General features: G+C 47.9%; 1 protein-coding gene across 6 annotated transcripts in view; it reads left to right on the top strand.

Annotated features, from left to right (window-relative positions):
• SDK1 (sidekick cell adhesion molecule 1) overlaps positions 1 to 23,034 on the top strand; it is a 653,438-nt gene that overhangs the window by 381,585 nt on the left and 248,819 nt on the right. For all 6 annotated transcript variants that reach the window (XM_031665629.1, XM_031665628.1, XM_031665627.1 and 3 more), the window contains 3 exons: positions 13,490 to 13,637; positions 14,626 to 14,766; positions 19,880 to 20,061. In XM_031665629.1, the coding sequence (XP_031521489.1) occupies positions 13,490 to 13,637; positions 14,626 to 14,766; positions 19,880 to 20,061 (471 nt within the window). The remainder of the gene's footprint in view (positions 1 to 13,489; positions 13,638 to 14,625; positions 14,767 to 19,879; positions 20,062 to 23,034) is intronic.

The following is a 23,034-nucleotide window of genomic DNA, read 5'->3' as shown; positions in this document are numbered from 1 at the left end:
CTCTGCTGGCAGCTCATCCCAACGAGTGTTCAGCTCTCAGCAGAGAGAAGGCCCTGGAGAGGGTAGTAGCTTCTCTCTGCGGCTGGTCGTCCCAGTGTCTGCAGCTCTCAGCAGAGAGAAGGCCCTGGAGAGGTTGTTCTGATGTCTGTAGCTCCCAGCAGAGGGTAGCTCCCCTTTACAGCTGGTCCTCTTGTCTGCTCAGCTCTGACTGAGCCCAGGGTTTTTATGGTCTTCACGGGGGAGGAAGTGCATGCCGATTGGTCAATGGACGATCATCAGTGGGCCCGGAAAAGGCACCACAAGTTCCCACTCCAGCCAGGGGGACTGGCATCCCTGCCCTTAGCCTCCAGGCCCTCAGTGGCCCAAAGGTGGGGCCTCACCGGAGACCCGCCTTCTTCTGCCCAGGAGTCTGTCTGCTTCTTGCTGCCATTTATGGCACTCATGCTTGCCCTGACTTTGCTCCCAGATCAGAGGGGGCGCCAACAGCAGAGAGAAGCCAGGCAGTGAGAGCAGGCATTTCCAAGCCTGCAAAGGCAGGGGGGTCTTCCTGGGCCCCCCAAGAGTGCAAGAATGCCTGAATCTGCAGCCGCGGGTTTTGGCAGCTGCAGCTGTGCCCAAGAGGGCAGGGATCCTGCCTGCTCCCAGCCCCCAAGAACACAAGGAGGCTTGGATCTGCAGCCGTGACTTGGGCAGGGCTCCTGCCTGCTCCATGGAGGGGGAGGCCCAGGTCTGCAGCCACAGTTTGGGAAGCTGCAGAGGCACCCAGGAAGCTCCCGCCCCAACTCGTAAGGAGCAGAGCTTCCACTTGTCCCCGGCTCCTATCAGCTCCTTGGAGCGAGCAGCCCCGGCGGTGCCTCCCTGCAACAGCTGGCGTGATGGCAGCAGCAGGCTGTCCAGAGCAGCCGGCTGCTGCCATCAAAATGAACATGATATTGACTGGAATGAGCAGTTTTTGTTTATCATGTAATACATTCCTTCCATTCCCACTTCTTAGGATTTTTAAAAAATTGTGTAGGGAAATGTTTTATTTCTAAGCAAATTATTCTTAAAATCACAAAATATTACATTTAGAAATACCTCCTACATTTATGTAAGAGAATTCATTCAGTATGTGAATACGCTTCAGGCTCTTGGGAATTCATGCATTCCCAAGGCCCTGCCCCCCGTTCAGGTTTCAGAGCTGAGGCTCTGAGGGACGTGGTCTTCATCTATGACTCTAGGTTCCCAAGTCTCAAACCTGAAATAATGTACTTTTCCTTAACTCAGAAAGAAGCACTGTTTTCTATGAATTAGGGGTTAATCCCATGTTTTCTAATCTTCATGTTTTCTAACAACGTGCAGGAGGAACAACACCTCCGTATCTCTCGCATCACTCACTGTCTTCCACCTGGAGTTCCACGCAGTCGGCATCTCCGCTGCCTAGGGAGTGCTGGTTTCTCTGGATGAACGTGGGAGCTTCCTTTTCCAAGGGTCCCATCCATGTGTCCCTTTATGCCTTGGAAGCCGGGAAACCCAAAGCTAACCTGAGTGTCTAACTGAAGTACCTCAGTCATTCCAGCTGCTTAGAACATCTCTTTGCATTCTTCTCCTTTATGAGTTTGATTTTGTTTTTGTTTATGTCATTGTGTCACCCAATTTTATGCAGATTTTCACTTTAGAAGATCCTTAAGCTCTCTTTAAAAATAGGAGATACCTCTCTCCAAACACACACGCACACTCACACGCACACACGCACACATGCACACACACGTATCATGTAACCATACTTTAAGGGCAGGCTCATGTGAAACGAGCCATCGACCTTCTTTCTCTCCTTTATTTTCTCTCTCCCCATTCCCTTGGGTACAGAGCACAGTCACTTCAGGCAAGTCTGCAAATCCTGTATCCACTCCCTCCTGACAGCATTAGACACCAGGAGGTACCAGGAAGAGCGTGAGGTCCATTTTGGAGGCAAAGAACACTCACAAAATTAAATCACAAATCCAAGAACATATGAGGGGGTGTCGGGTAGTATGTGATTGCTTGCCAGGAAAGTGGAACTGAGAGGACCCTCAAGGAAGGGGAGTTCCCTGTGGGCAGGTGTGGGCATGGAGGCCCTTGGAGGTGGGCCTTGAGCAGAATGTTGGAACGGGCAGTATTCCGATGCCCTGGTGCCTCAGGGGTGCTGGTGGCCAAGGACTCCGAGGCTTGAATGCAGGGCAGCAAAATGGGAGTTCAGGAAATTTCCCAGTAAGTGAATTAGTAAGAGCAGAAGGATCTTTGAGCAGGAGAAGCTGGAGGCTGAAATGGACTACTTTTTAAAAAACCATTTTCTAAATAATAATGTATTTTTAAGTACAAAGTAACACATGCCCATTGAAGCTGGAGAACTAGTAGACGATGTACAAAGGAAGAGTTCTTATCTCCCCCCACCATGAGGGAGCACTGCTAGCAGCCTCGGGTGCATCATTCCTCACTGAAAAGGGACATCTGCGAGGGACAGAGAGGGACCAAATGATGCCAGACCCGAGTCTTGTACAACAAAGAGCTGCACAAAGCTGGGAGCTAGGGAAGGTGGTGTGAAAGCAAGTTTTTAGCGAGATTAACCTGGCAGTGGCCTACAGGGAGCTGTGTGTGAGGCTCAGAGAGTGGAGGGGAGCAGGAAGCTAAGGGCCTGGAGCAGGAAGGTGGCCATTTCTGAATTGCTGATGGGGTTTCCCTGGGAAGGAGGGGGCCCAAGATGGCCTAGAGCCCCAGGCCTGGACCTGGAAGCAGGAGGTCCACTGAGGAAACCGGTCTGGGAAGAGCATCTGTGAGCTTGACTGGAGCATGCTGAGGCTGAGATGATGTTCTGGGGTTCAGGTTGCAGTATCCTCTGGACAGCTTGTGCCTCCTCCACCATGGAACGTTCTGGTGCCCACAGCAGCCTGCTGCTTTTCTGTGCCTCTCTGCCTCTGCTTTCTGAAGCACAGCTTGGTTTTGTCAGCTGCTGGGCCAAGACTAGCTTTTGGAGCACGTTCTCCGAGGCCCAGTGCCTCTCCCAAGCCCCTCCCCAGTGTCTTTGTGGGAGGGGTTCTTCCTCCACAAAGAGAATCTCTGAGCTGTGTGGCTGGGTTGGTTCTTTCTCTGCCACAGGTGCCTTTTCATGTAGGGAACCCGTCAGCCGTCTCCATGCCGCTCTCCATGAAAGCTGCTCCTGGCTGTCACCGCACAATCTGTTCAACATCTCCATCCCCTGTTGCTATTATGGACTTAAAAGCTGATGGGCTTTGTGCTGTTTTGCTTGCCAAAATGGCAAAGAGACTTTGTTCTTCATGCTTCAAATCATTTTAATGCTGTCTTTGAAACACACCTCACACAGGCGTTTTCTAATGGCCTCAGACTTGTTGGGGAGTATTTCATATTTTAGCTTGTCTTTCTTTGGGCTTTTGCATATTAACCCTCGCATGCATAGCATTTGTCCCCATTTTAATAAATGCATATCTGGGGAGACAGAACCTGTCACAGGTATTTATAAAGAGGGGACAATGACTGTGTTGGGGGCCCAGAGGGGGCTGAGGTCTGCTTCTGAGTTCACTTGCTGTCCTCACGCAAGATGAGGTGGGGGTCAGAGAGCCCAGGGTGACTCCCACATCCTTGGTTGGTCCTCACCTTCTGGAATCCTCTGGCCCAGGCTGTCCCAAAGGATGGCGTAACTTCCTGCGCAGGAGTGCCTGTGGTGACCGCACGGTGCAGAATGCAGCATGGCTCCCATAGCTTGAGCTCCAGGAGGCCGGGCCAGCTTCCATCCGGAGAGGGCCCCCTGTTCCCCCCACTGCCTGCCAGCCATCTCCCGCCTGTCGCAGGGTTTGCCACCATCGGGATAGGTCTTCCACCCAAGGTCGAGTTCCCCAGGCTTCTGGATGTGTCCAGTCACCATTTCCAACCTCCTGCCCCTTCTCTGGAGGGAATGGCTTCTCCAGCACATGGGCCGACACCTCCCAATGAGCGTATGTCTCCCCTTGGGTCCAGGCCAAAGTCTGGCCTTGCTGGGCCACCTTTGGTGTCTTGACCTGAGGCTCTGGATGTGAGCAGTCTACGGCCTCAAAGCCTGTTCTGGGATCATTTTGGCTGCATCCCTTAGCTGGGGGTCTCATGTATTTCTAAATGTCTCAGCTCTTTCGTTCTTAACTTTTTAAGGCAAAAACTTGGTGCATTTTAATCATGACCTTGCAGACCTTTATGGTTTCTCTAAAGACATATACAACAGAGAAGGCCTTCCCAAAGGGAAGGATATCAAAATGTATCCTGTTCACTCTTTGGTGTTTTGTTTTAAGTAGAAAATATCCATCTACTTCCTACTCTTTCTTCCCCCTGTTCTATGAAGTCTTTGTCTGGCCTAAGCCTCTTTCTTGCTCAAGCATCCTTAGTGGTTTATCCCTGTCACTCCTGTGGCCTCCATCTTCTCTTCTAGGGTTGCCACGAACAGGTCTGTTTCACAATGTTCTTTTCAAATTGTGTTTTTCTTAGTTGTGTTTCATGCCTCAACAGAGTCACATTCATCTGGGGGCCCTCGCAGTCCCCTCGCAGGAGTACAGTCTGTTCCACAAATGTATTTAGCAGCTTAAGCTTGGAATTCTACAGTGCCACTAAAAAAATGTTCCTTTTGTCATTGTAAGAGTTTTTAACTAGAATCCTGCAGAAAATGCTTTGTGTAACCTTTGCATAACTAGTTATTATCTATGCTTCTCTCTTAATGCCCAGATGAGCTCTGACTAGACCAAGAGAAGCTTTTTTCGTAGCCCTGGCTGTGCCCGTCTCTGAGCCCAGGCTCCAGCCTGGAGGGGTGCGTGGCTCAGAGTGGGAGTGGGTTCTGAAGCCTCACCCCAAGCAGTTTAACTGCATGGAGGCTGAAATTCTTTGTTGTCTGGGCTTTCAAAAACTGTGTTGTTTCTGTTCATGTGACGACAGTAATTTGAGGGCACTTTAACATAGAGGAGGAAATATCATTCCTTCCACCAAACTAATCTCAGTAACTCACTGAGCTGAACACCAAGATATAGGTCGGAGTCTCCAAAAACGTGAAAGTAATTACCCAAAGCACTGAACAACGATAAGAATGGTTTAAAAAACAAGAACTGCAGTAGGGACCTATGCTTGTTTCATTTCAGTTCCTTCCCATACTCTTTATTTTCCAAAATTTTTAGGTGAACTTGTATTATTCTTTGTGGTAAATATAATGTACATACATAAACAAGTATGTATACACACAAAATATACATAAAATTTGCCATTTTTATCACTTTTATGATGGAAAAAATGTGATCTGGGAGATGGATATCTGGTTCTCAGGGGTGGATCCAGGTTTTGTTGTGTAATTTTGGAGCTCTTGTTAAGAAAAATAATACAACATTGAAAGAGCCTCTGCTAGGACCCAGGGAGGGCCCAATGCGATGGGAGCGAAGAGCTCCAGGTCACTCTGTGCATCCTTCTTCTGGAGTTGGCATGAGCCTCCTTCCTGGAGGGCACTGGGCACTGCTGTTTGCAACTCATGGAGCCCCAGCCCTTTGCTGCTGCTCTACCCCATGGACATCAGGCCCCCCAACACTGAGGAGTTCAGCATGAGCCGTGTCTGGGACACCTCATCCTTCATCTTCCAGGCTCTAGCCTCAGGAGGAATCCCAGTGGCTTTAACCTCAGCTCTCTGACAGCCCTCACTCTTGTGTGCCTGGGCACACGCGTGTGGACACACACACACGGATCTGCTCTTCTCATGCGAAACACATGACCTTCCACTGCAGGGTCCACACAGGGCCTCCTAACCCGCCACTCCCCTGCCTGGCTCCGGACCAACCATTCATGATAGGTCTTTATTTTTTCTTACTAAACTTTGTATTTTAGAGCAGTTTGGAGTGTACAGAATTGTTGCAAAGATGGACCCCTCACCCAGCTTCCCCCGTGACACTAGTGTGGTGCCTTTGTCACAGTCAGTGAGCCCACAGTGACACCTTGTTATTCCCTGCAGTCACTGCCCCCTTCCGAGCTCCGCAGTCTCTCCCTGATGATGTCTTTCCCGCTCTGCTGCAGGATCCCATCCAGGATCTGTTTTGTAGAACGTCACTTAATCAGGATTTGTCTGATGTTCTTCTCGTAGCTAGACCGGGGTTGTGGGGCTTTGGGAAGAAGACCAGGGAGGTAAAGTGCCATTCTCATCACATCAGGTCAAGGGTGGACCCTGTCAACATGACTCATCACTGCCGATACTTGATAGACCTTCCAGACATGGGGAATTTAACCTGATCTCTGCCTAGGGCTAGACTCTCAGCAGCACCTGTCTTGAGTGTGCAATGCCACCCTAAGGAATGCAGCCTGCTTATACTCGGTGTCTAGAGAGACAGTCTGTTGTGGTGAAGGGGAGCCTCTGATTTAGCACGAAGCCTCCTCTCTCAGCTCCATGGCGGGGGCCCTCGTGGGCATTGCTCCAAGACAAGCTCATCTTCTCCTTCATCTCTGTGACCAAGCCCTTAACTTCCCAGCTTTAAATCCTAGGCAACTGTGAGACGTGGAGTTTGCACAAGGAGCATTAATGGTGAGTGGAGAGACCCTGAGCCTTCACTCTATCCGTTTATCATGTGGAAATGAAGATCATCGTATCCCCTCCAAGGTTACTGTGAAGGTTGACCATGGACACACACAGGCATCAACAGTAGCTCCAACGGAGTGGGTGCTTTTGTTCCACAAACATATGTTGAGCTCCTACTGTGTGTCAGGCACTCTTCTAGTTGCTGAGGACCAAACAGGGAATAAAACAGATCCCAAGGGAGCTTAGCCAGTGGATAATTCTTTAAATGGATCACCATGATTATTATAAGCTAAAATATATTTCAGGAGATACAATATGCAGACTGTTGTAGCGAAAACAGTAGTAGAATTCGAATTAGAAAAATAATAAATTTGCACCTAATTTTTCCACTTAACTGTAACCTGGGGGAACTATCCTTGTTTTAATGAAAGCATGTTCATTCTCATTCATATAAAAATGCAAAGTAAAGCATCAACCAAATTACATTTTTCACCCACCAGTAGACAATGACAATAGTTATAAAACGCTCCATGCTGGCAATGCCGTGACAAAAATAGTCACTTTCTAAGAACTTTTTATTATTAAAAGTACTAAATACACACAAAAATACAGCTCCAACAACCAATAACATTTTAACCATATGTATTTCATCTGTTCCTCACTTTTCTTTTGCTAGAGTGTTCTAAAGGAAATTCCAGAAATTATGTCATTTCATCCCTAAGTGATCAGTAAGCAGCTCAGAAAGTTGATTACACCTAACAAAATTAATAGTAGTCATTAACATCACCTGCTATTCACTCTATATTTAACTTTTCTAAATGTCTAAAAAGAAAGGTCTTTTTACACTTGAATCAGAGTCCAAACAAGGTCCATCCATCGCACTGGTTGTTTTGTGTCTCAGTGTCTCTTCATCCACAAAACCCCCGCCTACCTCCCCACTTCCTGCCTGGGCAGAGGCCATGACAGTTGTCCTATAGAAGGCCTCAGGTCCTAGATTAGGATTCTGGTGATTCTGGTGTTTAATTGGTTCCTGCACCTTCTTTTGTTTTTTTTTTGAGTCTTGCTCTGTCACCAGGCTGGAGTGCAGTGGCGCGATCTCGGCTCACTGCAACCTCCACCTCCCGGGTTCAAGTGATTCTCCTGCCTCAGCCTCCCGAGTAGCTGGGACTACAGGTGCACGTCACCACGCCTGGCTCATTTTTGTATTTTTAGTAGAGACAGGGTTTTACCATGTTGGCCAGGATGGTCTTGATCTCTTGACCTCATGATCCGCCTGCCTTGGCCTCCCAAAATACTGGGATTACTGTACCTTCTTTACTGCCTGGAGGCTGGATCTGAGCTGCCTTCAGTTTCTGGATGGTTTCTTTTCTTACATGAGAGTGTGTGTGCGTGTGTGAATACTTCTCGGGTATCACCGGTACTTCCTGCTGCATAACCCAAGGAGGCACATGACACCAGCTGCTCCACTTCTGGTGATGTTGAGATGGAGCCACTCTAAGTAGCCGCCACCTGTGAAGTTCGGCAGAAGTTATTTAAACCTTCCTGAGTCTTGGTTTCCCAGAGTGAAAAAGAGGTGTGAGACCTCCTCCCCAAGCAGGTTTCTGTGGCTACAGCCCTGAAAGCACTTCCAGGCTGCAAACTGCCATGGAAATGTTAGGTATTAATAATATGATGATGCGTTTGGCAATTAAGGAAAATCTTCCTGCTGGGCGTGGTGGTTCACTCCTATAATCTCAACACTTTGGGAGGCCAAGGCAGACAGATTGCTTGAGTCCAGGAGCTCAAGATAAGCATGAGCAACATGGCGAAATCCCGTCTGTACAAAAAATACAAAAATTAGCCAAGGCATGGTGGCACGCACCTGTGGTCCCAGCCTGCGGGATGGGATGTGCTGTGGCGGTAGGGGTGGAGTGGAACATGACTGAGGCAGGAGGATCGTTTGAACCCAGGAGGCGGAGATTGCAGTGAGCCGAGATCACACCACTGCACTCCAGCCTGGGTGACAAAGCGGGACCCTGTCTCAAAAAAGACAAGAAAAGAAAAAAAAATCTTCTTTCAAAAAACATGTTCCTTCTTCAGACACCTTTAATTGAGAAAATGGGAATGATCTTTTTTATTGGAAAAAGGTTTGAGTACATTTTCAAAGATTGGAAACCACCAGCTTTTTAACCAACAGCTAAAGTGGAGTCGTGATTCTTTCCTCACGATTCTGAGCCTTACCACTGAGAAAACCAAAGTGTACTGATGCCTTCTGTAGAATGGAGCCTGGCCGGGGACGTGTAAAATCCCTCAGTCTTCTAGATCAGAGAGTCCCTGAAGGGGAAGAAAAAAAGTATTAAACTTTTTTGGGATGGTTTCCTTTATCAAAAGGCTCTTCTGCCCCCCAGCCTCCAAGAGAAGCATCCCGTGGCCCTCTTCTATGAGGACTGGTTGCGGGAGGACCCTTTTAAAGGGATGTTCCTTATTGATTGTCAGGAACAGACTTGCTATTTAAATTTTAGCAGTTCTCAGCAAGCTTGCAATTCCAGAGCTGGTGAATGAGCACATCCTTCCCAAACCAATTTTTTTTTTTTTTTTTTTACAAATCAGGGTGCCCAGAGATGGATCGGGTTCATTTGTATTAGTTTTCACTTTAATCTCTCTTCCTGCCAAACCTTTTATCTTCTAGTGGAAGAGGAAAAAGAATAAATAAAGAATCCTGTAGTTGCAGCAGGACTGAGCAGAGCCCGGAGGTGCAGAGAAAATTAATAGGCCCTGTTGTCAAATCAAACCGGGCAGCAGACTCTGGACCCTGAGGCTGAGGCTCTGGACTTTCAGGAGCTGTTTACACTTGAGTGAAAAAACAGCCAGGATCAGGCAGGGTCAGGCTGGTGGGATGGGGCCGAGGGCAGGAAGACGGCGTCTCCAGCCTTGCTCTGCCTCTCCCTCGGTCTGATTAATCGCCTCAGTCACCTGGTTACAACAGTTGTCCTCTTGACTGTCTCTGTCTGAAACGACGTTTGTTCACTGTGCCTGACAGAGCAGGTGAATGGCTCACTTCTAGACACTGTGATGTCTGAAGGAAGAAAGGGGTGGAAGAAGACCTTTACTGAGTCCAGTGTCTGTCAAGCTTCCTGCGGGAAAAGATGGCGTTCCTGAGTGAGAGCAATCAAGGAGGAAGTTGTAGAAGGGGAATGCTTGCAGAGGTGTGAGTAGAGGGGAGCTGTTCCCTGGGGCTGGTAGCCTCAGAGCGGGTTTCACTCGTAGGTCAAAGAGTCTAAGGCAGTTGCAGAACCCCAGAAGGAGAGATTGTGTAGGGCCACTGCTTGGAAAAGAGGAGGACCCTTTGGATGAAGGACCCAGGTGGCCCCAGGCAGCCTCCCAGTGAGCGGGGAGGAAGAGCCTTAAATTTGCTCCCCTTGTCTATGGGAAGCCTAAGGGCAGGATCCCTTAGGGCAGAGCTGGGTAGGGAGGGTGGAGCTTGGATCTAGGGAGAGGGAGGTACCCTGGGCCAAGCTTACAGCTAGATGCTTTCAATGTATGTTATTTCATACTCGGGAGCGTCTTGGGGATTATATGTTATCCCCCATCTTTTCATCATTTGTATTGATTGATTGATTGATTGATTGAGATGGAGTTTCGCTCTCGTCGCCCAGGCTGGAGTGCAGTGGCGTGATCCTAGCTCACTGCAACTTCTGCTTCTCGGGTTTAAGCAGTTCTCTGCCCCAGCCTCCCGAGTAGCTGGGATTACAGGCACCCGCCACCAGGCCCAGGTACATTTTTGTATTTTTAGTAGAGATAGGGTTTCACCATCTTGGCCAGGCTGGTCTTGAACTCCTGACCTCGTGATCCACCCGCCTCGGCCTCCCAGAGTGCAGGGATTACAGGCATAAACACACATTAAGAAAACACCATGTTCACCGTTTCTAAGTGCACAGTTCAGTGGCATTAAACACGTTCACACTGTTTTACTACCGTCACCACCATCCTTCTCTAGAGCTCTTTTCATGTTGCAAAACTTCTGCCTCACTAAACAATAACTCCCCATTTCTCCTTACCCTACTCCTCCTACTTTCTGTCTCTGTGAATTTAACTGTTCTAGATGTCTCATACAAGTGGAATCATATAGCATTCGTCTTTTTGTGACTTATTTCACATCATATACTGTGCTCAAGGTTCATCCATGTTCTGGCATTTGTCCTAATTTCCTTCATTTAAAAAGCTGAATAGTAGCCATTGTATGGGCAGATCGCATTCTGTTTACCCATTCATCCATCGGTGGGCAGTTGGGTTTGCTAGCAATAATACTCAAAATCCTAAGGAAATTGAACACTCGAACGAAGGATTCTTAGCAAAGCAATTTTACTTCTGCGCAGAGGGGTGCCTCCTTGGCCGGTCGCCATGAGAGCACACCTGAACAAAAGGCACGAGACCCTTTATTCCTGACGCAAGTCCTGCCCCTGTACCCTTTCCCCGTTGGCTGGGGCCGGGTTGTACAATCTAAACTAATCCCGGTTGGCTAAACTTTTGCTTTTTTTAGATAAGGTGGGCACGTGAAAGAAAGCGGAGAGGAAAGGGGAAGGGGGGTCTGTAATGAGCTAGAAAGTAAGTCCTCTTTGCAAATAAGGAAAGGAATGTGAGCTGGTACTGATAATGCTTGGTACTGTGGCATCTAACAAAGGCAAAAAGGAAAAAAAGGGAAAAGGCAGCGGGGTGGAGGGTACTATAAATTAAAGAATAAAAGATTGATCGAGTTCTTTGAAGAGAAACCTCATCATATCCTACAAGTTGCTTCTACCCCTTTTGGCTACTGTGAATAAGGCTACTGTGAACACAGGTGTGCACATATCTCTTCGAACCCCTCCTTTCAGTTCCTTTGGGTGTATACTCCGAAGCAGAATTGCTGGATTATATGGTAATTCTGTCTGAATTTTTTTGAGGAGCCACCATACTGTTTTCTGTAGCAGCTACCCCATTTTACATTTGCAACAACAGTGCAATGGAGTGGAATTTCTCCACATCCTTCCCAACACCTGTTATATTCTGTTTGTGTGTGTGTGTGTTTCTAGTAATAGCCACCCTAGTGGGTGTTAGATGCAATATCATTGCAGTTCTGATTTGTCCACTGTTTTCACAGAAGTTCAAACAAAACTGAACACCCTTAAGTGAGAGAGCTCATCGTCAGCTGTGGTCTCCATGCTTCTTTCTTCTACATACCAGTTCTCTTCAGAATGAGAACGATATTTCCATGGAAGCTGGACTTGGCACGAAGGGGCCCTGCCTTCTACCAACCGAGTCCGGTTGCCCTGATACTGGGAAAGACCTTTCGTCTTCCACATTGACAAACGGCTGTTTTCCGTAAGGGAGACTGCTTGGCAAACCAGATCACCACGAGCTGCGTGGTGCCAGTGGAAGGATTTCAGGCTCCCAGAGTGAAAAGGGAAGTTGCTGTGAGTTCTTCCATAGGTAACTGGGAATGCACACATTTTGTTTTTAAAGAAGACACACAGAGAGGGGGATCCTCATCAGCTGCCCATTATCCATGTCACTGGAAATCAAAAGCCAGGAACACTGAAATGCCCAGCTGGTGGCGAAGACTGCATTCCCAGAAACACATTTTTGGAAGCAGCTTTATTTGAAATAATTAAAAAGATTCCATCTTCCTAGCCAACTGGCTTCATGCTTCAGAGTAACTTAACTTTGTGTTAAGGAATCCAGTGAGCAGATTCTGAATTAGTGATAGACATCTCTGTGTGAGGCCACTGAAGTTGCCTTTGAGAGTCTCATTTTCATTTTGGAGCAATTTATGGCCACTGCTTGTGATAGGTAAGGAGCTGGAGTGCATTTCCGATGAGCTCGCAGGCACGGACTCGCGAATCCCTGCGGTTCGGGCTGTTGGTTTTTGGAGTAGCGGCTGGGATTTTATGTGTGAATGTTGACATGCAGCTGGTACCGTCTGCAGGCTCCGCCTAGCCCAGCACCGTGGTAGAAGGCGTGCGCCACCTCTTTCTGACCATCTCTAACGGGGTGAGAGGGACCTTAGCACCACTTCAGGTCGGCGAGACAGCTCGATTTCCAAAAGAATTTCCCCCACCCAGGTCTTACTTCACTAATAACTTGAAAATTCAGTTCAGGCATCATCGCAATTCAGAATGGAAACCGACAGCGGATGCTGGAAGTCACTGCCAAGACCTTGTTCATTCCAAGGCATCACTCTACAAAATGATTGGGCTGAAAAGCATGTTTAAACTCTGCAAAAAAAAAAAAAAAAAAAAAAGAAGAAGTACACACACACAAGGGTGTAGGATCTCCAGCAGAACCTTCAGAAGCCTTGCCGGCGAGAGCGCATTTGGCTGGCAGAGTCGCTCTTGCACACCTGCTGGAAAGCTGGGTGGGAAGATATTCTAAACTCGCTGTGAATTTCATTACGTCTCTCTCCAGCCAAAGCCACTCAGGGGTGTGGTGGCGTAATGGGTCTGCCACGCAGATGGGCTGCGAAATACACAGCCCATCTGTCTTTATCGTGCTCATTTCCTCTTTTATTAAAATGTTAATGAATATAGTTTTTATTTATCATTCAGTGACATGTGCAGCATCCTTTTCTGGGAGACAAATCTGCAATCTGCCTAACCACGTGAGCCGACAGAGAACTTTCTCCCCTTACATACCGAACACAGGAATTAGGGACGTTTTGGTTCCTTTTAAACTGCCACATGCAGGTTGCACAAAATAATCCCTTTGCTCATTGATGGCGGCATGGGGTGGGGGAGTTTCCTTTCTGGCTTGCAGATTACTAGCCACATGACTGCAGCCTCCGTTTCCACACCTGCTCAATGGGATAAGTATTCCTTCTCCTAGTGCTGTCCTGCTAAGCAAATGAGATGTTCCCTGAGAAGGCCTTGGCATTCACCTCTTATTATTCAGACATGCACTTCTGTGGGCTTAAATTCGTTTTCTTCATTCTTTCAGACTCTCCGTGGAAAGTGCATCTGTCAAATGTTGGCCCCGAGATGACAGGCGTCACCGTGAGCGGCCTGACTCCGGCTCGCACCTATCAATTCCGGGTGTGCGCAGTGAACGAAGTGGGCAGGGGCCAGTACAGCGCTGAGACAAGCAGGTGCGTGAATCCCGCCCCACGTGGGGGTGCGGAACAGCCAGGGGCCTGAATGCCAAACAGAAGCATCACAATAGGTGGTGGAATTGATCACAGCAACCCACTGGCCTCCCTCAGGGAGACCGCCCAAAACATGAGCAGAAAAGCCTGTCACAAAGAGGGAAACACCGTCCCACGCAGGCTTAGCTGGGCCTTCCTTCGTTGCTGTGAGGCAGGTTTCTTGGATTTTTCCTGTGGCGACCTGGCTGTGCCTACATAAATCGCTCCTGACAGCACAGCCCTCTGTACACAGGAAATTAAGAGCTTACATGTTTTCCATGTCCTTTGCCCACCCCACTGCCAGGTGGAAGCTGGTGCCACAGTCTTAACAAGTCAACACCCAGCGTGCTGTAAGGGAAGCCAAAGACTCCTCTGTCTCTGCCGAGGCTTTGCGTTCCTGAGCGGTCTTCATGCTCTCCCATCCCTGTGAGGGCCGCCTCTGAAAAAATCTCATTCGGAGGTGACATGGGAAAATGGCTTCATCACATTTCAGCACGCCCTCCCCAACCAACCTGAGCTTTCAGTGGGCTTGACTTGTAGAACAGCTGAGCTCTAAATCCTTTTTTCCCCCAAAACGTGGGAGTTTGATGTGAGAAATATTGAAAGAGTCGAAGAAAACAGTTTGGGAGGAGTCTGAGACGGCGGGCCCAGGAGCGGATTATGTTCAGGTTTACAGTCTTTCTAAAAGGCTGAGGTGCTGGCGCTACTCACACAGAACAAAGTCACCTCTGCGCCTTCCTCGCTGCTTGGTTAACTGATTTTCTGTTATGTTGATTTGTGGTAACTGTTTCTCATGTCCTTTCGGTTTCGTGGGCTGTGAGTTTTGCTTTTCTTGAAACCCGATTTTCGTGAGTAGTCAGGCTCAAGATTCAGCAAGATAGATGAAATGCAAAGGGGCCCCCCTTGTTTCTAGTACTCATCTCTCTTATTCCTACCCGTCTTTTATGTTTAGGTTGATGCTACCTGAAGAACCACCCAGTGCTCCCCCGAAAAATATAGTGGCCAGTGGGCGGACCAATCAATCCATTATGGTCCAGTGGCAGCCGCCCCCAGAAACAGAGCACAACGGGGTGTTGCGTGGTTACATCCTCAGGCAAGTATCCCGTGATGGACCATCTTTAGGCCGCCATTAGAGCTGAGCATCGATTTCACGGAGGGTTGCAAACTCTAATGTCTGTAAGAGCCAAACAGGAACCAAAGGAGGCAGACCAGGTGTGAGATGTTAGGGAGTGGTGGAGACTGTGGCAAACTGGAATGCACAGACCAGCGTGAGCAGCCTTACAGAGACGTTCTGTGCATATTTGACCATAAATGGCACACACAAAACTGGTGTCGGGGTAGCATTTTCGCAGGAGAATGGAGGGAGTATTAGGGGTTGGAAGCAAGGTATAATATTCATTGTGGTTTTTTTTTGAGATGGAGTTTCACTCTTGTCGCCCAGGCTGGAGTGCAGTGGCACGATCTTGGCTCACTGAAACCTCCGCCTCCTGGGTTCAAGCGATTCTTCTGCCTCAGCCTCCCAAGTAGCTGGGATTACAGGCATGTACCACCACACCTGGCTAATTTTTGTATTTTCAGTAGAGACAGCGTTTCACCATGTTGACCAAGCTGGTCTCAAACTCCTGACCTGAGGTGATCTGTCCCTCTCAGCCTCCCAAAGTGCTGGGATTACAGGCATGAACTACCGTATCTGGCCTCATTGTGAGTCTTTTGATTCCATTTAAGTTTTCAACCAAGGGCATGTGTTGTTCAATACAGTAATTTTAAATTAAGAATAATTAATTTGATGTAGTTATTAGCCAGTTGTCACCATGCTGATGTGTTGTTCACTAATGCCAGATCTTCTAGTATTTCCAGAAATTAAAAAATCTACCTTTGTACCTGAAACCTCACAACTTTTAGATGTTGGGAATGAAATCAATATATTTGGAAACAAAGGGCAGGGCTAACGCACACTTCTGCGGGCCAGATGTGGCTGAAGGGCAGCCAGGGTGCTATCTTTGCTTTATAAAGGACAGTTAGGCTTCTAGAATTGTTGGGAACACTGTATCTGAACTTGTCTGTGTTTGAGAAAAGAAACCTCCTTTGCCAAAACTGCTAATTTTAAAATTGCCCTGAACGTGATATTTGCAGTGGTCTGTTGACACAAGTAATAGTAAAGCAGAATTGCATGATAATTATTAAATCTCTTCTAATAGATTGCAGCACTGTGGACAGATTTGTTAATTTTGCCAGTGTTACTGGGGCAAGAACAGTAGGTATCCCCTTATTCCCTTTCTAGGCTCGTTCCAAGTGTCTGATCAGTAAATAGTGGCTAACAAAGGTCATCAGCAGACAGATTTAATTTCTTAGATAAATGTAAGAAATTGGGAAATGCTGCGTCTTCAGCTTCATTATCCTTGTGTATGAAGGGCAACACCTTCCATATATATGTGTGTGTGTGTGTGTGTGTGTGTGTGTGTGTGTAGTCATCCATTCATCATTTAATATGTGTTTTTCTATATGCCTGGAATATTTGCCTGTCAAAATCAATTTGCCGCTGTTTTCAAGTTTTTCCTCCAGTGTTGAGATTCTCTTCTAAATGTAAGCCAGACGGTGACCCACCTGAAGTGGTTTAAATGGGCTATCCCCAGGGGTACACAAAGAGCTCCAATCAATAGCAAGGTCCCTTTTGTCTCGAAGCTCCAACTGTCCTTCCTCATTTCAAAGAAGGGGGAAGAGGAACTTGCAGTTCTGTCCCCTTGGGGTAAGGGCCGTGGGCTCTAGTTCCTGTTGATCCCCTGGGACAGTTCCTAATTGCCTAACCTCTTCCGCTCCAGAAAATAGCCCCGTGTCCCCGCCGCCTGCCTGAGGCCGAGGGCTCCTGTGGCACTGCTGCTCTTGCCCCTGCCTTAGCCATTCCCTCTCGTTCTGCACCCATCCACTAATGAGAATAATTGGCTGCCCTCTCTACCCAGCTGCACAGGCTTGTCATCCCTCTGTCTCTGCCTTTCTTCAGCATGTGCAGAAAGAGTTTCCTTAGGCTGAAGCTGTCAAGTAATGACTTTAAAAGTCATCCCACACAACCAGGCCCAGAGCACAGAGTTTAATAATAAAATCTCTCTGATGTTACGAGGCTACGTCAGGGACTGCACATTTCTCTATTTTGCGGGATTACTACCGTTAAAAGGATTTTCTGTGATGGGGTCAGTAGAGTTGGGTGCTAGGGATGAGGGCATCTTCTGTATTTGCAGGAGCTTAAATCCAAAAAGCCCTAAGATGAGGGTGTGCACTACCCTAGGCCTGTGAATATCAAAGTTTTCAGAAATTAAAGAGCCATGCCAAAATGAATTAGCTTAGAAACATTTCCGCATAATCCTCCAGTCTGCACATCAGCTCTCTGTTTGTGAGTGTGTATCCTCCAGGGCACAGCCTCTGTGTCAGATCCGAGGCACAATGCAAGGAAAGCAAAGAGAAATAAATCACTTCCGTGGCTCCAGCCATAAGAAGTAGTTAGGATGCGTGTGCAGTAATAAAATATTTATAATAATAGGCAGGGTGTTTCTTTGAGAGGAGCATAGGGGTTATGTCCTTTAAAAACATTCTCCTGTTTATTTCTGTATAAAAAATCATCTTGTTCTGGCTGAGATGGTCTCCTGGGCAACATATCCTACCAGCAAGAGGAGGCTGCCCTGCACTTCCGTTATTAATTGTGACCTTCTTACACATCCTGTGACTATTACAAAAGCACTCGGAGCCACTGGTCAGAACGGGCCAACATGCCTGTTCCGGAGGGGAGCACAGGCTCTTCGGAAGATGTGAATTCTGCAGTTTGTTTTTCACAGTGGTATAAAGAGTGGTCCCGGAGAAGATGGGTGGCTCATGCAGGTGTAGTTTCTTATAACTCACAGTTATCTCTTCCATACTTCTCAGTAGAAGAGCAGTGTTTAAAAATATATATATATTTAGGGAGTGCTTTACACCTTCACATCTCTTGTACATTCAGTGTCTCCTTTGACTCTTGCAACAAGCATGGAAATGCTACCGTCATTCCCACCTTAAAGAGGTGGAAACCAAGGCTCGGAGAAGTTTGGAATTTTCCCAACACCACCCAGCTCCTGAGTGGTTGTTGAGCAAAGTCTTCCGATGCTGGTTCCTCGGCTCTTCCCTGGACTGTGCATTGTATAGCGTTGGGTCCACACGAGGAATCGTTCTCAAGGGCCATCCTCGTTCTGTCGTAGTGATTACAGACGGTGCTTGGGGCCACCATGCCCAGGCTACTCAGGTGCATGGTGTGGGCACGGAGCCAGTTTCTACCTTTTCCCAAATGACTGTCTCAGTCCCATTTGTTTCAAGAGTTCATCTTTTGTAGATGGCGAATATAAGTGGAAATGCCTGTCACACAGGTGAATCCATGCCAAGCCTTTCTCCCACTGGCCCACTGCCTTGAGGACCATCGTGCTATGTCGGCGACCTGAACACCCCCTGGGAATTGCACGTGTACTTGCTTGGTGCAGGTCGTTCAGTAAAGGAGTCAGAGGTGGACACATTATGAAGCCAAAACGTGGTTTGATAACTTGACTTTCATTTTTGCCCATCACGGAATAAGGCCGTCCCGTCCCTGAGTCTCCCACCAGGCAAGCCCAGGGGCCACTTGCTCCTTTCAGGCAAGAGACAGAAGGCAGCCCGGTACCTTCTTGCTATTCAAGGGACATCTGCTTTTGATCATTTGTTTTCTATCAAACAGGCCCCACCAAGTGCACATGGTCGGCAGCAAGAGGGAACAAGAGGATGCTCTCGGAAACTCCTGATTTTCAAGCTGTCCTTCTCTTGGGAAAGTTGTTTTACATTTTAGGGCCTGAATTTCTGGGTTTCTTCTCTGCTTCGATGTCAGCAGCCTTACTGATGTTCCAGTCCACGCGTGTCGTCTCGGCTCCTTCCCCTTCGTGCTCAGGTGCCCTGCCCCCATGGGACCACATAGGTAATGGACATGGAAACTGCAGAGCCACCGAGCTCAGAGATCAGCATCCTGCAGGAGCCTGAAGATTTCCACACACCGTGAAAAGCCAGCAGATTTGCTGCCACTCAAGTGTGGGACTGTGAGGCAGGAGCCACTTCTGGGATAGAAATCAGAGGCTCTTGGAAGCTGCAGGATGACAGGGCAGTCACTCCTACTGGGTTTACCCAGGGGTGCTGATCCAGGAAGGCTCAGTAAATTACCTGAGTCAGTTCAGTGCATTAACTTCTATAGACCAAATCATGGAGAAACGTTTGCAATCAAAATAATACGATGACAGATCTTCTCACAGTACACACAACAGTTTCCTAATTTATACATCCTAAGTCCTGAGTTGTGTATATTGTCTTTTCTTTTATAAGCACTACTTGAAATTTCCGCCTTTCGTACACTCAGAACATAGTACCCAAGCGCCCACAGAGGTCTTCTACAAAGCAGTTTGTCATACTCAGCACTGCACTGGTATTTTAGAAGTTTCAACACCTTTTCAAAGCCGCTTATTCCAGTTCTGGGATGCACTTGGACAAACCCGCAATTCCTAAATGGAAATCTGTCCCTGGAGACCACGAGACGGTGTGCCGCCTGCTTCTGGAGCTCTGTCCCTGGAGACCACGAAACCGTGTGCCACCCGCTTCTGGAGCTCTGTCCCTGGAGACCACGAGACCGTGTGCCACCCGCTTCTGGAGCTCTGTCCCTGGAGACCACAAGACCGTGTGCCACCTGCTTCTGGAGCTCTGTCCCTGGAGATCACGAGACCGTGTGCCGCCCGGTTCTGGAGCTCTGTCCCTGGAGACCACGAGACCGTGTGCCGCCCGGTTCTGGAAGTCTCCCCACGTTCAGACTCACAAGAGGAAAGTGTTTCTCAAACTGATTTACAGCAACTCCCTGATGGAAATCATGTCTGGAATTTTTGGTCCTAAGTCACTGTAGTCCCTAGACGAGTTACATGTAAAAAGCTGTAATTTTTTCTTAACCGTAATGTAGTTGAAATGTCAGTTCCATTTTGCCTTGAGCTTATAATTACTGTGAGATTAGAGCACACTTTTCAAAATCATTGAGTTAGGAAATAGTATTGTTTCGGGCTGACCTCTCAGCTCTGCTCTTGTTTATTTACTTCCATTTCCCCGTCACCCTGAGGAATAACCGTGGGTAAACACACTTCCCGGGTTCGGTTATTTCCTGATGGTGATGGGCTTCCTTCGTGGCACAGGTACCGCCTGGCTGGCCTTCCTGGAGAGTACCAGCAGCGGAACATCACCAGCCCGGAGGTGAACTACTGCCTGGTGACAGACCTGATCATCTGGACACAGTATGAGATACAGGTGGCAGCGTACAACGGGGCCGGCCTGGGCGTCTTCAGCAGAGCCGTGACCGAATACACCTTGCAGGGAGGTAAGCTTGTCTCCAAAACCACGAGGTGGCGGGATCTTTGCTGGGGAATGGGATTTGCAAAGTTTGATTGGAGTATGTTAGAAAGAAAAACAGAGAATTCAGTCCCCTAGGGAGCGTTTACAAGAAAATTCATCACATATTTAATGGGATCTCTCTAACTATTCCTCAACGAAAGCAGAACTGTAGACAGGAGACAAATGCTATTCCAACTGCTTTTTCAGGGACTCAGGAGTTTCTGTACATGCCCTTTAGTGGGTGCATCTAGTCTTGAAAAGCCTGTGGAACTAGATTGTTCTAAATGGATTGATTGTAGATTTTCGAAGGAAAGTTAGCTGTGGAGTTCTGTGTGACACTGTGAGCATTTTTCAAAGAGCACGGTGATGATTCACAGTTTTATTTTTAACAATGGAACATGATTATTGGTCATCGGATTTGCAACTTGCTACTTTCTTTGGTTGCCCTTTCCAGTTACACAAGCAAACAATCTACTAGGTCAATAAAAACCGCCCCCACCCCTGGAAAAAATGACCAGACATAAACGTCATAAAGCCAGTGGTTCTTAAATACACGTGGTGAGGCCCGGGCGCGGCATGGCAGGCCTTCCACAGCATCTGGTTCCTCCGCTGTTTTCTGAAGGATTCAGATCTCAGCCCCAGGAGGAGCGAGTGTTGGGAGGTCTCCGCATCTGCATTTCACTGTTACTGCTCTTAGCAGGAATAAATAGACCCTTTCCCAACGCAGCCTCATTTGTCCCACAGCAACCCAAATCCTTGCCCAGGGAAGTCATTTTTCTACCGAGTCTAAAACCCTTTTTCACTCTGCAATTTATGCCCTCGCCTGATTCACAGGTGTGATTTTATTTGCTTAGGCATTTTTATTGCTACCAGACCTTGACCTTTTTCAAATGATAAGGTTTCTGACTGACCACTTCTCTCCCCAAATCATGCCTGAGACCTAATGTTCCTTGATATTACATGCTGTTATTATCATCCCGTATTGATTGGCTGTCTGTTGTCATCTGTAAGTCCATAAATCCTCCTTTATAAATTAAGTGCAGTCAGTTCTGCCTGCACAGTGACTAGCAGAAATATTTAAAATGCAGGACAGCCAGGAAGGACCTGTTCATGTGCAAGTAAATCTTGATTACTCATTCGAGAAGGAAAATGGCTGAAAACCTGGACAGTTAATGTTCGCTTTAGTCTATTTAATCAAATAACAATAAATGTAGAAACACTTAAAAAGACTCCTATCGCTATTAGTAATCCCTTGTTACTATTAACCGTGAGTGTTTCATTTTATTTCCGGTGCATTTGAGTTCTGCATGGGGCAGAGGGAAGCGGATCTCCACCTAATTGAGAAGGGCTTTGAGGCTTTGGACTCTGGCTTTTATTCAGTTGGCATTGGGAAACCATGAAAGGCTTAAGATCTGTGAGTGACATGAGCAAAATGCTACATTAGGAGGCGGAATCTGTGCGTGGGTGTGCAGGGAAGGTGGGAGGCAGGGAGCGGAGAATGGCAGCAGGGACTCCAGAGACAAAAAAATGAAGTGATGAGTGTCCCCCAGCTCCGAAGGCTGGCAATGAGAAGAGATAGGGATGTGAGTTTGAGTGGGACGCCATCGTTTTCAAAACAGCTCGCATGGATTCTGGGGTCGTGCCTTCCAGCAACCCTGTAAATGAATGCAATTTGGCCCCACAAGCACCTCCCAGTACCTCCTGTACAAGAGGGCTGGGTATAAAAACAGGAACAGAGCCCAGACCCTTCTTCAAAGTGTGGACAGTTTATAGGAAAGAGCAGGGCAAGTTTCATTTTCAGGCACCTGTTCATAGGAAGCTGAACATTAGCTAGTTGGATTTTAGTTGGTCTGAAATCACACAGGCCACAAAGGCAGAACCAGCACTGACATCCAGGCTTCCGAGACAAGGCCGCTGTTCTCTGAGTGACATCGGCTGCCTCTGATGTCACTAGGACTTGAGAGGAGATTTCAGCCTGGTTGGTGAGGGATTGTGCTTAGACTGGTGGGCTGGGGTGCAGGGTTCCCCCTAAGATGGTGGCACAGTAGGTGGGTTCTCACTTCCATGTCCAAGTAGTCTTCTGGATAGGGAAATTACTAAATTATGCTTTGCTCTGGGAATGAACTTTTTCCCGTATGTGATGAGAACCTGACTTCGATTAGTCCAAATCTGGTTCATCATCTATACTTTAAAAAAAAAAAAAAAAACACTATTCATGAGCGAACATTTGTGACTAATGCTGTACGTGCAGTTTCCCGTCTGCAGCTTGGCTTCTGTAGCAGCACCATGCTTCCCTTGCTTGGGTGTTTGACATTGAGGGTTGACATACAGAGCCCCTCATGGGTCTCAGGGCACCCAGCAGACACAGTCGTAATTCCTGTCTTCGTGTCTTCTTCATGTCTTCCGCCTCGGCACTCCCAGGGGCACCCTCGTATGGAAGTGGATGGCCCTACCTTCTTCCCTTCTAAGCCCAGTGTGGAAACGCAGGTGGGCCTGTCCTCCCTTTGAAGGACTCAGCCCTCCCTCTCTGGATGTTTCGGACTCCCGTGTGCTCAGTGGGATGGTAAATGCCCCTGGGGAATCTCCCCAGAGCTTGCTGGGATTGGGCAGGTCATGTCATACTTTTCTTCCAGACCCTGGCTCCAGCCCTAAACTTATTCCTCGGCCACTAGGACAAACATCTCAGGCTTGTGACAGCCTCAGAGACGCCGGGCACCACCCACCTGACCCTTCTTTGTTCGAGGGACATGCTTGAGTCCCAGGATAAATTGGGGATGATAACACTTACCAGAGCATTAGGACACTGTCCCTTGGATGTGGCTGGGATCAGGCATGTGGCAGGCAGCAGGAGGGGGTGGCCCATGGTCTAGTGGACAGGGCTGGCTCCGCTGGCTGCACAGCCTCGATGCCTCGGTGTAACTGCACTTATCCCTCAGCGCTATTCAAGGACCTTCCAGCC

The sequence above is a fragment of the Papio anubis genome, chromosome 4 (assembly GCF_008728515.1).
Source record: "Papio anubis isolate 15944 chromosome 4, Panubis1.0, whole genome shotgun sequence".
Taxonomy (NCBI): domain Eukaryota; kingdom Metazoa; phylum Chordata; class Mammalia; order Primates; family Cercopithecidae; genus Papio; species Papio anubis.
Note: the sequence above shows the minus strand (reverse complement) of the source record. Positions and strands in the feature narration are given on the sequence as shown.